The sequence below is a fragment of the Chinchilla lanigera genome, unplaced genomic scaffold (assembly GCF_000276665.1).
Source record: "Chinchilla lanigera isolate Chin_1 unplaced genomic scaffold, ChiLan1.0 scaffold00009, whole genome shotgun sequence".
Lineage (NCBI taxonomy): Eukaryota > Metazoa > Chordata > Mammalia > Rodentia > Chinchillidae > Chinchilla > Chinchilla lanigera.
Genome location: NW_004955410.1, coordinates 23,282,523 through 23,296,877, shown reverse-complemented (window position 1 = coordinate 23,296,877; position 14,355 = coordinate 23,282,523). Strand labels below are relative to the sequence as shown.

The window sequence follows — 14,355 nt, the reverse complement described above, 5'->3', positions numbered from 1 at the left end:
CTGCAACTTGGGAGGATAACTGGGTATATTAAAATTTAACATACATTCCCCAGGAGTTTGAAAGACTCTGGGTAGCAATGTTGGGCAGAGCAGTATGTAGTTTGTTTTAACCATTACTACTTGCTGATAAAACAGAGGAAAAGCAATCCAATGCACAGATTATTTCCAGAGGGAGGACGCATTTAGCAAGATGAATGCAGTGTGCCATCTTATCTCAGCAACTAGGAAAGGAAATGTCTCACTAGAGGCTGGCCTTTCTGACGACTGGATTGAGAATACTATCTTCTAGTGGAGAATTTAATGTTGATTCTTCTAAAGGTATTTTGCTCGGCACAGTGAGTTCACTAAAACATATTAAATGAATAAATTCTGTCAATTCATAACTATAATGTAAAAATATATCTAATTCACACGGGTGTTCATTAAAAACATTCATTGCTGAATACTCCTCTACATTCAAAATGGAATTTTTACTAAGTTCTAGGCAAGAAAAGATTATTAGGCCATATTCCTTTGTTCTTGAATAAGACTTACAGCAAGAACAGTCCCAATGGTATAACCAGGCTCTCCACTAAGAATCAAGGAGGTTCCATACCAAAAAGCAAGTCCATAGGTTCCATTCATAAAGAAGTACACAGCACCAAGAAACACTTTTGAAGCGATAGCCTTCTTTATGCCAACATCCTTTGCATCTTTTAGATTCTGTGTGTACCTTACAAAGACAAAACACAGTGTGCTATCCTTTGGGGAAAATAAAGCCAAGTACGTTTTGTAATAATTAATGGGACAGACCTTTGAATTTCTTTCTCCTGGGCTCCGAAGGCTATGACTGTTCGGATTGATGACAAGACTTCTTCTGCTACAGCCCCAGCTTTGGCATAGGCACTCAATTCCTTACTGGTTAATGAGATGACCATCTACAATAAATTACGACCACGGGTTCACTAAAGAATGAGTGTGAGCTAGTAACAATGTACACAGCACATAGTTCACAGAACTGGAATCCCAGGTAGTTTAACTTTACCTAGAATCCAAATCCCTGTCTATGTTTCTAGTCATTGTTTTTCTCTATATTTAAAAAAATTCTTTTAGATGTGTGTCATTAGTACAACTAGGAAAAAACTTGATTTAGAGGATATGAAGGATGCTATCCTTCTCAGGGGCACTCTGGAAATGAGCGAGCTTGAGCTGATTTGTTATTATATACAAAGCAAGAATTCTTCAGGACATATAGGTCACAGGCCTTGGAGGAAGAGGAACATGACCCTGTATATGTATGGGGTACGACCTTGGAACTTCTATTATATAATGCCACCTGAATGCTTTACCTCTGAACACTGAGAGATGAGATTTGGAGTGAAGGGAGAGAATGTCATTGTTAATGATATTAGACAGGTTTATCTGAGTCCTTAAAATTTAGAATTACACATACCCTTTTCTCTATTATGTGACCCACTTACTAATTCAATAATTAGAACAATAGTTCAATGAAAGGAAAGAGCAAGACTATTTGCTTCAGAGATGAGAGGTTATAATATTGCAGACTCATATAGAAAATCTACTTTCGAAATATATGCCACATAATTGGAATTGATTTCATGAATGACATATTCAGATGCCTGGTAAAGTTAAAATAAGTGAGTAATACTCATTATTTTCTGAGTACACTTCATGAAAACAATTTTTTTCTGTGTCACTGGTAGGAAGACACCAATTCATGCAAATCTATGTACAAATATAGACAATATTTACTAAATGTTTGCCAAATTCAACCAAAGTCAAGGAAGCTAGAAACTATGCACCTTGGTATCTCTAGTCGTTTGCGGAACTTTGGACTACCTGCTTTCTCTTCAGTTAATACAATAATAGAACTTAGGTTTTCCTCTGCCACTCCTTTACAACTCTTTGTCAGTCTCCTTTTCCTGGGTAGTTAGGACTCTGACCTTAGTAACACTATGGGAAATATACCCGAGATTTCAAGTAATTTCAAATAAGTTGGAAGTGAAGATTTTTTTCAAGGGTTAGAAGGTCAACACTAGAAATCACACTGAATATATTTGTTGTCTGAATATCCAAGCCTATTAATGAATTAGTTAACCCTAGAATATTTTTATTGCTGAAAATTCTTGTTTGGTTGAATGTATACATTGGTAGCAAATGAGCTCAGGAAATTTGATAGATTTGATTTACAAAAAGAACAATTAGTATTGCAAGACTGAAAACACGGGGCCTTCACTCCAGGGGTGGATACCCTGGTAGAATTGCCAAACACTTGATTTGAAAGAGGGACATTAGGGATATGTTGGTTGATTTTGAATTTTATAGACTGATTTCCAAACCAGTCTGTAAATAAATTAGTATACCTTGTGGTATACTTATAGTATAATAATACTGCTAAAAATACAGTTTAGACTATAAATACATAATTTTTTAAAAAAAGGAACCATATTTATGTAGGACATAAAAGCAGACATTAATATGCATTTTAATTATTATTCAAAGCCTTATAAATTGCAAACTTAAAAAAAGACAGACATTAAAAAGGTTTTAAGTGCTTATAGTTATGACATTTTCTTCTTTAATTCTACCAAGTGAAGTGAAATATAACACATCTATCTGGGGTTTAGAACACACAAGCTCTCCCAGCAGCAACGGCTATACCTTGTGTGTGTAAAGCGATCATACTTCTCTCTGTGCTAGCGAGTGAAGCTGCATTAGGCTGCGAAATGGAGAGGGATGTTTTTAAATGTTAGGTATTAAAAACAAACCTCATTCAAAGCACAAAATTTAGAGACAGAAAGGTGATTAATGAATAAAATCAGAAGTGTTTGTGGTTGATAGTACCCTTTTGTATTTTGGGACATGGAAAATTAACAGAAACATCTGTTTTGACAAACTCACTAAGACCTTGAGTCCACATTTTGCTTCTAGCTGACATTATTACCCATCGTGCTTACCCTAGAACACATTGCTGCTGAAGCCATTATAAGGGGAGATGTGGACAGAGTTACCAGGGTGAGTTTCCAGCCCTTTACAAAGCCAACTGTGAGGCCAATAGAAAAAGTAGATATGTTTTGAAACAACAGAGCGATCTTGTCTCCAATTCCCTCGCTGATTTTATTGATGTCACTGCAACAAGTAAATACATTTAGATAAGTCACATGTGTCAAACAACGAAAACAAAGTTGATATACTACATATTCATCTTACTCAGTCATGCGGGTGTTAAGTTCACCGATGTCACAGCCATCAAACCAGCTGATGTCCTGCGCTAAAACTGAATGAAAAAACTGTTTACGAATTCTCTTGGTCTGTCTTGCTGCTGTCATAACCCAAAAGGAAATCTGCATGTAGCCAAAGATCAAGGCAGTAACTCCTATTCCAACATAATACAGGGTCAACCTGAAGAAAGATTATTGGAAATGTTAGACTATTACTACTTAAAAATAAAAACGGAAAAAGACAAATATATCATAACATGTGATTGAGAAAATTCATGCAAGAACCTAGAAAATATCTGGAAATAACCTACCATGAGTGATGTTCTATAGATTAAAAAAACTTAGCAGCCTTTTTTTTTTTTTCCAAAAATTAGTATAAAAATGCAAGCAGCTAGGTGTGGTAGCACATGCCTATAATCTCAGCACTCTCAGAGTCTGATGCAAAAGGATTGCAAATTTGAGCCCAGTCTGGGCAATTTAGGGAGACCCTTTCTCAAAACAGAAAAAAGAAAAAGTGACAGGAATGTAGTGCAATCAAAGGGCCCAAGGTGAATTTCTTGTATGGCCAAAAAAAAATTGGTACTACAGTAATTATATTACATATCCTAATGAAAGAAGATATTTAATTTAATCACTTACATGTAATAATAATCAGACAAAAATTTCAGTTGCTTTTCTTATAAATATTGACTAAGACAGCATGCTCCGACTATGATAATAACACTTCATTTTTACTTACATAATCGTATCTTTATTCTGCTTTTCTTCAGACTTAGTACAGTTTGAGTAATTTGCTGTAAAGAAAATGTCTTAAATTATAAAAAATTAATTTAGAAGTGGTCATACTGTTTTGTAGCAGTGTTAAATATAGTGCTTTCTAGAGAAAATGAGCTTAATGCCTACAAACAAATTTATGATTATCTTATTTTCTAGTCTTTAAATTAATACTTGAAATAATTGTCTTTGCTCTTAAGAATTATTCACGCAATGTGAAAAAATACAAGGAGACATTAACCATGAAGCCCATACCCACAGAGAATTCTTAAAGATGCTCTAATCAGGCAACACACAGGAGACAGTGGAAACAGAATTCCTCTTCCATGCCTTTGAGCATGCATTTAGAATAAGATTTATAGACCCCAGCAATGATTTAGAAGGATGATTTAGAAAGTCTAAGAAAAGCAAGAACATATATGGAAGTTCTAGAGGAAATACTCATGGAGAAAAGCGGAAAGGAATCTCCTTGGAGTGTGTTGGGTTATATTCAGAATAGCCACATAGTAAATTTGCATTTCAAATAATCCTTGGGTTAAAAGTCTTTTATGCAAATTTTCCATGTATCATCTACTAGACAGTTCATGGTTCATAGAAGTTAATAGCATATTATAAATTAAATCATAAATTAATAACATAACAATTAATAGTATAACAAGGCCCTGATTTCATCAACAGTACAAAACCATGGTCAAGATTCATTGTTACAATTTCTTACTTAACACTCTATGATTGAAAGAAATTGCAAACATCATGACTTTTCATTTCTTATTTACATATGTCGGCTCAAGTAAAAGCTATGAAACTTTCTTATGTATTACTAATTATTTCCCTTTTTTTTGTATTTATGGCATTGTATTTTTGAACCAGCTTATTCCAGAAATATCATAATTGACATGGCTGAAGTGAAAATATTAGAATTGAGGAGAAAATTTTAATGAGATTTAATTGTACAGATAAAGAAAATAAACACTTTTTAAAGTGGTATCACAGTAACATAAAATGCATTTTGGAGGTTATATTAATAGAAACAATATGTGCAAACATTTAGGACTGACACATAAGTGAGCACAGTCAATGGTAGTTACTCATATTTTACTTGTAGGAGACAGCCATCCTCTGTGATTATCCTCCAGAAAAATCCATGTTAATAATTGATGAGTTATTATTTAAAAGGTTAAGGGTGGTTATGCCTCTTAATAATCCTATTTCTCTTTACTGGTGTATTACACCTGCTTTCTCTTCAGTGAATACAATAATAGAACTCAGGTTTTCCTCTGCCACTCCTTTACAACTCTTTGTCAGTCAGTGTATTACACCAGTAAAGAGAAATACACCAGTGATGTATTTGTGAATTTATCTAAATCCTATCACACCTATTTTTATATTCACCGTATTTGATAAAATACATCACAGCAGTATCAGTCAAATATCTACCACCTGTTTCGATCCAGCACAGGTAAGGTAATCAATAATAGGATATATGTAATAAAAGGAATACTCCCAAGTTGTCTTCATAGGGCAAGACAGACACCATTTTCTTTTTATAACTCCATTTTAGAAGTCATGTAAACTTTGGATGAACTCAATTTTCTGCTCCCTCCCTTATAGCTAACAAAAGGGAGAGCAGAGCTATAAAATGAGAAACAAAGAGTTAAAACAAATTGTAAGTAAGCTAAAATTTAATCATACTAACAAACCCCTGGGAAATTTCAACCTTGTGACCATGACTGGCAGTTTTGTAAAATCCCTAGATGAGGTAATGTGGTTACCATGGTTTCTTATAAATGTACAGAAACCCAGTACAAAGTTCTCTGGTTGCCGACATCTTGGTTTCTGACTCTTGGTCAAGGGTGTTGTTTGCACGCTTCAACAAAGCTTTGTTTGTTCTCACATTTTTGGCTTCTTTTGAAGACCTATCTTGTTGAATCTCGCCCTGACAATCTTACTCACTTTTTCCTTGCTGAGACGTAGTACCCAACGCTTACAACTTAAAGCAGGAGAGGTTTATCCTGGCTCATATCTTTAGTTCATAGCCGGCTCCAATGCAGGAACGCGAGGTGGAAGGACCTGGGTGGAGGAGACCTGCTCATGGCCTAGTGACCAGGCAGCTTGGAGAGCTCAAGGGAGGATCCAGGAAGGGAGATAAACTTTTGCAGGCCATGCCTCCAACAACCTCCCTCTTCTGACCAGATCCCATGTCTCAAAATCAAGTCAACTCAATTCCAGCCACCTTCCAAAGCACCACCTATGATCCCATGAGGCTTTGGGCAACATCTAGATATAAACCATAACACAAGTGTCTTAGGTTGTTAGGTTTGCACTTGTTTTCTTATAGCTGGCAATCAATAAATATTTATGCTGTGAATTGGTATATCCGTGTGCATAATAACTGATTTAGCTTATAGAATCAAAATACAAAGTTAATTTTTCTTGTATCCTTAACTTTTTTTACATCACTAAAATATCAGAAAATATATACTAGACAATGAATATCATCTGGAAGGACAGAGAGAAGGAAAATGGCTTATTTCACTCAAACAAGAGTAGAATACTTGAAACATTATTTGCTTTTGGCTGGAAAACGTAAATCAGTCAGATGGAATACAGAGAGAAAGACACTGCACAAAGCTAGACCAGTGTCTAAAAGACAGTTCAGGCTTTAAGGAGTTATTTGCCCCAGTTTTAATAAAGAGCTATAGGGATATTTCCTAGTGTGGAACTAGGGAACACGTAGGCACAATCAGGGAATTACTAATATTTGTAATGTCCACCAGATGAAAAATATTCAGGTACTCACTATGTCAGTATACATGGGAATCACTAGAATTTATGTTCTGAAGAATATCACTTTGAAGGATATGACCCTGAAATAAGCTGCAAAGGAAACATGAAAGACGTCTACAAATACAGGTAATATGGAAAATGCCTACAAATATGGGTAATAGGAAAACTTTTGTTTACTTGCTTGCTAGACGTTCCTCATCTTTTATTCAGGGTATTTGTCTCTAGTACTGTAATTTTCTGTATGTTCTCTGATGCTTACTTACTGAATTATGCTACCTATGCCCTGCATGTCTTTGTCTATTAAAGAATCGTAAGTAGCTTGTAAACCAAAAATGTAGTCATTCGTAACTTGATTTCTTCTTTTTTAAAGGAGTCATTACAGGTAACTGGCTTGGAATGATGCAACCTTCTGCGTAAATTCTGACGTAATCAACACTTCTGGTAGAACCTTATTTGAATTTTTAGAGAGACAAGTTGAGTTGTGGTGGGTCTCAGATTACTCTTACATACCAACAACGAATAGCCAAATGCCTTTAGACTTGTGTCTGGGTACAGTGGCATTGGCTTGCTCCTGGGTGTCCAGCCTGCTGGCCTACTTGGTATATTTTGGACTTGGCAAACTCCATAATCGTGTAAGTCAGTTCCTTAAAAACTCAATCTTGTCTCTGACTATACACACACACACACACACACACACACATGCATAGACATATCTAGACACAGATATCTTATTGGTTCTGCTTTTTGGGTGAATTATGACTAAAATAGAACAGGTTGTGGTGTTTTTAGTCCTTAGCAGTATGGAAGAATAAATGACTTAAGTACATATTATATAGATAGTATGTATGAGTCCCCAGTAATAAAGAAAAATAAATCTTATACTCACTTGTGTTGGTTTGGACTAAACATCCACTAGTTAGGTGATCACTTATTTCTCCTAAAACCAATGACATTAATGGAAGGCAAGCTCCATTTATCAATGATGCCAGTATTCCCAGGATCATGAGTGTGATGTCCAGTCCATCGGCAAAGCGGAACTGAACGGGACAAAAGCATAGTAGTGTAACAGCTACAGAACAAAGAAACAAAAGTTCAACCCACAGTTTTTGCCGTCAAGTAAATTCTACTTTATAAATTGAGATTAAATAAATTATTAAGCCATGGACATGTGTTTATATGTGAATTAAGGGAAAAAACACCCAATCTTAATAATTTATAATCAATTTTGAAAAAGGCTCTGAAGAATGTAGCAGCTATATTATATAAATTGCATGTAATGGCAATATTATACAAATTGCAGGTCAGATATCTGACATGAATCAGAAACTTCTGCTATTGTAAAAGATTTCAGTGACATTATCCTAGCTTATAGAAAGTTAATTGGCAAATTTTTAATTCCCTAGGCTTATGGCCATCATAGCATTGCCACTACAAAGTGTAAGAAACAGTCACCATCTAGTGAAAATATAATGAATTTTATTTTTAAATTAATTCCTCAGATTCATTCTACCCAGGACAATGTCTATCCCCCCATAAGGGTCTATAATAATTTTCAGGGCGATTTGGAATAAGAAAGAAATGCCTGAATACCAAAAATGCTGAATACCTCATATTTTATTCTGTATCAGATCCCTATAACACCATTCTAAAGCCAAATCATGAACAAAACTTGGAAACACTGATTATTTATCTTACAGAGAAGGCTCAAGATTGAATATAAAATGCTGGGCACTGAAGTGTAGGTTGAATTGAACAAGAACAAGAGGAAGTTTGTGTATTTTGTGAGTGAAGACTGAAAAATTTCATGTTTTTCCATTCATTCGTGCAACAGCTAATTAATATTTATGGAGTAACTTCCACAGCAGTTTATTCGGCACTATGGATAGGAAGGTCTCTGCCTTGCTGCCTTGCCTCAGAATAGTTTGTTATCTCTTTGATAACATTTGCCATGTTCTGCTATTTCCCAAGGTTTTTTTCAATGTAGCTTTTGGAAAAATATGTGTGGACTCATGCATATTTTGAAAAAAATTTTCAGCTATGCAAAGAGCTTAGAGTTGGTGAAGGGGATGTCTGAGAATACATGCACGAAAATGTTTCTTAAGCATAATTCCAAGGAAGTGTCCTGACATATTTCCTGATAAGTAAGCTTTCCAAAATACTTAGGTAATTATTTTTTTACTTAAAAATAATTTGTAACACTTTTAAAATAATAGCAACGTTCACCAATGTAGAATTACTGAAAAATACTGAAGTATAAACAGTGAAAGTTGCTATTCTCCATCCCTCAGATAAAACATTTTGTTATACTTATGTAACACACACACACACACACAGAAAAATACTGAAGTATAAACAGTGAAAGTTGCTATTCTCCATCCCTCAGATAAAACATTTTGTTATACTTATGTAACACACACACACACACCTACACACACTTTTTCTTTTTGAAAAAGTTAAGCTATGTAGATATTGTGCTTTTTTTAATCCTTTACCTCAAAATTCTCTTTGGGGTTTTTATTATTTTTTCTTATTGGAAATGATACTTTAATGAACTAATTTCCCTGACTGTTTCCTAAAATTTTCTGGTGTACATGCATTTTACTTGATTTCACTTACAATCTCAATAGATCCAACAGCTTGCTTTCTGCCTTCAGGCAACTGTTCTTGTAGTGTCCTGGAAAATGGATATTAACAAATGGTAAAGTTTCAATGGGATTATAATTTACAAAATTTTTCAATTTTGCTGAAATGCTAAATATTGCCAATGGTAGCAAATTTTTATGAATACTGAAATTTAAAAATAAATGTAGCCTAGCAAGCACAAGTCCTGGGTTTGATTCTCAGTACCAAAAAAACCCCCCAAAAACCCCAACCCCCCAAAAAAATAACCCAAATATAGTCAAAGCACAAAAATTGTTAGACAAATCACTGGAAAAGGATGATGTCACTGGCTGTCTCTAAGTCTGTTAAGATAGCAAGCAAAGACAAGTATCTGGAGCAAAAATTATAAAAATTGTGATGAAATCTACATAGCCTAGACTTTTCATACTTAACCATTTTACAGTGTAAGATCAGGGCACTAAGTACATTCACACTGCTGTGCTACGTCACCACAGAACTCTTTTCACCTTGCAAAACTGAAAACACACCATTAAAGAACTCACCATTCATTGTCCTCTTCTCCCAGTCCTGGACAACACCATTCTATTTCTATCTTTATGAATCTGAGTGCTCTACAGACTGCATAAAAGTGGAATCATACAATGTATTTTCTTTTGTGACTGGCTTAATATATTCAAAGGGCCATCCTTGAATTATTTACTGAGTATTTCTTCAAGTTTCATTTATGTTGTAATGTGTCAAAATCTCTCCTTGAAAGGGCTGAAAATGAATAATCCCCAGTATACATATACTGGTTTTTTTCCCCATCCACTCATTAGTTGATATGGGCCAGGATTGTTTCCATAATTTGGCTGTTGCTATAATGTTGCTATGAATGTGGGTATACAATCATCTCTTTGGTTTTCTACTTTAAATTCTTCTGGGTTTATACCCAAAAGTAGATTGGCTGAACCATATGGTAATTCTATTTTTAAGTTTTGGGAGAACTATCAGACTGTTTTCTGTAGAAGGCGCTTCATTTTACATTTCTAACAGTGGTGCCCTAGAATTCCAATTTTTCTACATCCTCAACAACACTTTTTTCATTTCTTCTAGTAGCCATCCTAACGGGTATAACGTCATGAATTATACATTTTAGCCTATTGTAATGAAATGGTGAGAGCAACTGCGAGCTTTAGGTGTAATGAATTTAAGTGCACATTAAACAAGTGTGCTATGCTCTGAATATTGTCCATTTGAAAATGCCACTTTTTAGCTCACTTTTTTAAAATTTTATTTTAAAGAGAGTAGTAAACGAGAAAGAAGCAAACAAAGAAATAGAGCAGTAGCACATACCAGTATCACAAACATAAACAAATCAAAGCAAGAACATTCAAGGTGACACAGAGTCTTAAGACAAATTAATACAAATCAACAGTGGTTGTTATATTACATATCACTATCCCCAACTACATTGCTCAGATTACCCCTGGTGTAAGAATGACAGATTGCTTAAACCATTATAGGGAATAAGAAAATAATTCTTTGATAAAACAGTAAAGATAATACAGAGTATCACTAGACAAGATGGTAGGAGTTCACCATTGTAATTCCATTGCATATTGTTACCTTCAAATCTGGGGCCTTGGTGGCTACTGGTCACACCCATAGTGTGTCTGGAGGGGCTGGGCTGAAGGCCAGACACACTTACTTAGGAACTCCAGTGAGCCTCTCCGGTGCCTCCCCCACTAGTGTGTGAGGCATGTGGAGCCCTTGACCTTCTGGGGCCTTGGTGGTCACTGCCAGAACAACTAGCACCCCCCCCCCCCCGATGGTCTTAGCTCACATTTTAAGGAGATCTAAATGGAAGCAGTAAATCTGATCCAGTGATTTCATGGACATCTGCCAGTTAAACACACACACACACACAGCACATACACATAATTCCGAATTTTTATTTGAGACCACATCTCACTATGTAGTCCAGCTGGCCTTGAACTCACTCTGTAACGTAGGCTGGCCTGGAACTCCTGGCCGTCCTCTTGGCTCACCCTCCCAAGTGCTGGGATTTCAGGTGCGAGGCACTACGCCCAGCTCACAATTCTGAATTTTTAAAAAAGAAATCTGAAGAACAGTTTCAAATTTTCTAAAAAGACACCCCAAGAAGACAAACATCTAACTTCTCTCCAGCTTTATAACATAAAATCAGTTGTGATAAATGACAATTGCTAGTATCATTGTGACCATTTTAAAGAGTGAGGACATTGAGATAGCAAACACCCCCAGTTTACACAGCTTGTGATTGAATTTAAGTCAATACAGAGGTTGAAATTTTACCTAGTGAGTTATAATATTGCTTGTGAAATATATTCTGAAGCTATGGCTTATTCAGTCTACAGATACAGATGTTACCGTGCACAGGTGAATCTAAAATCAATCTGCCACTTCTTTACTCCCTCACACCATTATTCTAGGGCATGGAACTCAAAGGATCTATTTTGAATATATGAGGAAAAAGTTCTTGAGAACATATGGCAGATAGGAAAAATATGGGAAAATCAAAACAATAGAAGATTAAAGAAGTGTCATAAGCCAAGGTATGAAAACAGCAAGTTCTCATCATTGGATGAATGAATAAGATAATACTTGATGTAGATATATAAGAAGTCCTATTTAGCCATTAAAAGAAGGAAATTCTTTTTTTTTTTAATTTTAAAGATAAAAGAACCGAAACATATTAACAGACACATGACATAAATAAAACAACATAAAAACAGCAAAAGCAGTACAGAATTTCAGACAAGGTGATAGGAAATTAACAATGGTTGTTGTATTACATATTGGTATCTTCAAATTGGTTACTCAGATAAACAAATATAGGCCTTTAAGATTGATCAAATAATTAAACACTAACTGTTCCTTTCAATAACACAATAAAAATTAGTAGTCCAATTATCTTAGCTATCTTGTGTATATATATTCATATTCTTTCCCCTTTAAAAGAAGGAAATTCTGTCACTTGCAACAACATGGATAAATCTACAGGATATTGTACGGAATAAAATAAAACAAAAAACACACAAAAAGCCCCCTACATTGCCCGATCTCACTTATATGCAGAATGTAAAGAAGCCAAATTTATAGAAGTGGAGGGTAGAGGCTACCAGAGGCTGGGGACTGTGGTGAATGGAGAAAGGAGAGATTTTGGGCTGAAGGAGCAAAGTTGCGGTGGGGTAGGAGGTGCAAATTCCGGGGATCTTATGCACAGTGTGGCAACTATAATTAAAAATAATATAAACTTCAAAATTGTTAAAAGAATGGATTTTAAATGTTCTCACAACAAAGAAATAAGTGCGTAAGGTGATGGATATATTAAATTAAATTAGTTTTATCTGGCCACTCTACAATGTATGAATGATGCTCTGGTTTCTCTTCAGATCGTATAAATCTTTCGTCTTTTACAATGTATGAATGTATCAAAAAGTCACATTTTACTCTCTAAATATATGCAGGTATTGTCCATTTAAAATAAAATAAACATATAAAAATAAAAACCTTTTTTGAAATAGGAAAAAAAATTCCCAAGAGAAATTTGCTTCAGCTTCAAGAAGTTTCTGATTAAGGTGTCTGACTCCTAAGAAAATGGTACGGACAGAGAGGCTTTGCTGGTCATTTCCTGAATTAATGAACCATGTGAACCAGAGGGGCCCTGTCCAGTTGTATATCCAGATAGAACACCTTTGCTCTGGTATAAGTGAAAATAAGATAGATTTTAAACTATTTCCATTTTGTATCTTTAATTAATTATCTGTGTAAGAATTGTATAACTCACAGGTGCAAAGGTATCTTTTCAGTGAAAAGTAAATATACCACATGAAACACAGTGTTCATAAAACCTGAAATAAAAATTGGCAGGCATGTTTTATTTCCTCTACATACAGGTAAGCTATAAGAAATTCAGAAGAAGAGAAATCAGAAGTCTCAATAAATAATTTCTGTAGCTATAACTCTTTCTAAAAATCACTGTTAAGCCAACTGTAATATTGACTTTTGTTGAACTACAGCAAGATGCACGCAGCATTGCTGTTTTTGGAAAAAAATCAGAATTATTTTTGCTATAGCTTTGAAAGGGATAATGTTGCAAAGAGACCCTTTTTGGTGAATTTAGTGAAAGCTTACTCATTTCTCTGATAATTTTCTTGCATCCTTTCAATTCCTTCAGAATTTGCCATCTTATTTACAATTTAATTCTTCTGAAGAAACTTTTAGCAAATATAGCATGATTGTGTGCATTTTTCATTGGTTAACATGTAGCATTCTTTACATCCCTGTTTCTGAAAAAACCCAAGTTCTCAGAGGGTCACCCTGCCTCGTCTTCACTCTAACCCAAGTTTCAGGTTATTCAGATATTGTCATGAATTTATAACTTACTTACTTCATTCTGGCTTAAATCTGGAGTAAATGAAAATATTAGAATTGCAGTAGAAAAGGAAAATAAAAATGAAATCTGCATGGTTTGTCAGGATATTGGCTTTTATTCCTACTTTTCCACTGATTTGATTGTAATTGATAAAAATCTTGAAACTATCTCATGCTTAATTTTTCTCTAAAAAAAAACAAAATAAAACCCAATGCAGTTTTTTTCTGAAGCAACAGTTTGAAGGAGGAGAGTATTCTGGTTCATCAAATATCAGCAAGTTTTAGCTTCCACTATATATGGATAAATAATAAAAAAATTACATGCAATATTTCAAAAACCAGTTGGCATTAAAACTGTGTCAAGCATAACATAATCTTCCTTGGATGAAACTTTAGGATACTTTACCTTAAGATCACATTATATTCATAAATTATTATTTCATTACTGACATGTAGAGATATCAGTCTCATTTATTATGCTGTATATTACCCTATCCTGAGATGCTTATAAAGATAAGATTTAAAAAGAAAAGAGGAATTACTAATTAGTTAA

The 14,355-nt window shown here is 34.7% G+C and overlaps 1 protein-coding gene across 1 annotated transcript in view; it reads right to left on the bottom strand.

Moving 5' to 3' along the window:
* Abcb5 (ATP-binding cassette, sub-family B (MDR/TAP), member 5) overlaps window positions 1-13,615 on the bottom strand; it is a 95,738-nt gene extending 82,123 nt beyond the window's left edge. Inside the window, exons 1-8 of the mRNA XM_005377366.1 lie at window positions 13,563-13,615; window positions 9,399-9,456; window positions 7,669-7,819; window positions 3,961-4,015; window positions 3,211-3,402; window positions 2,958-3,129; window positions 793-917; window positions 535-712 (exon numbers count right to left, since the gene is read on the bottom strand). Of these exons, the coding sequence (XP_005377423.1) occupies window positions 535-712; window positions 793-917; window positions 2,958-3,129; window positions 3,211-3,402; window positions 3,961-4,015; window positions 7,669-7,819; window positions 9,399-9,456; window positions 13,563-13,615 (984 nt within the window). The remainder of the gene's footprint in view (window positions 1-534; window positions 713-792; window positions 918-2,957; window positions 3,130-3,210; window positions 3,403-3,960; window positions 4,016-7,668; window positions 7,820-9,398; window positions 9,457-13,562) is intronic.
* Between the last annotated feature and the right edge of the window lie 740 nt (window positions 13,616-14,355).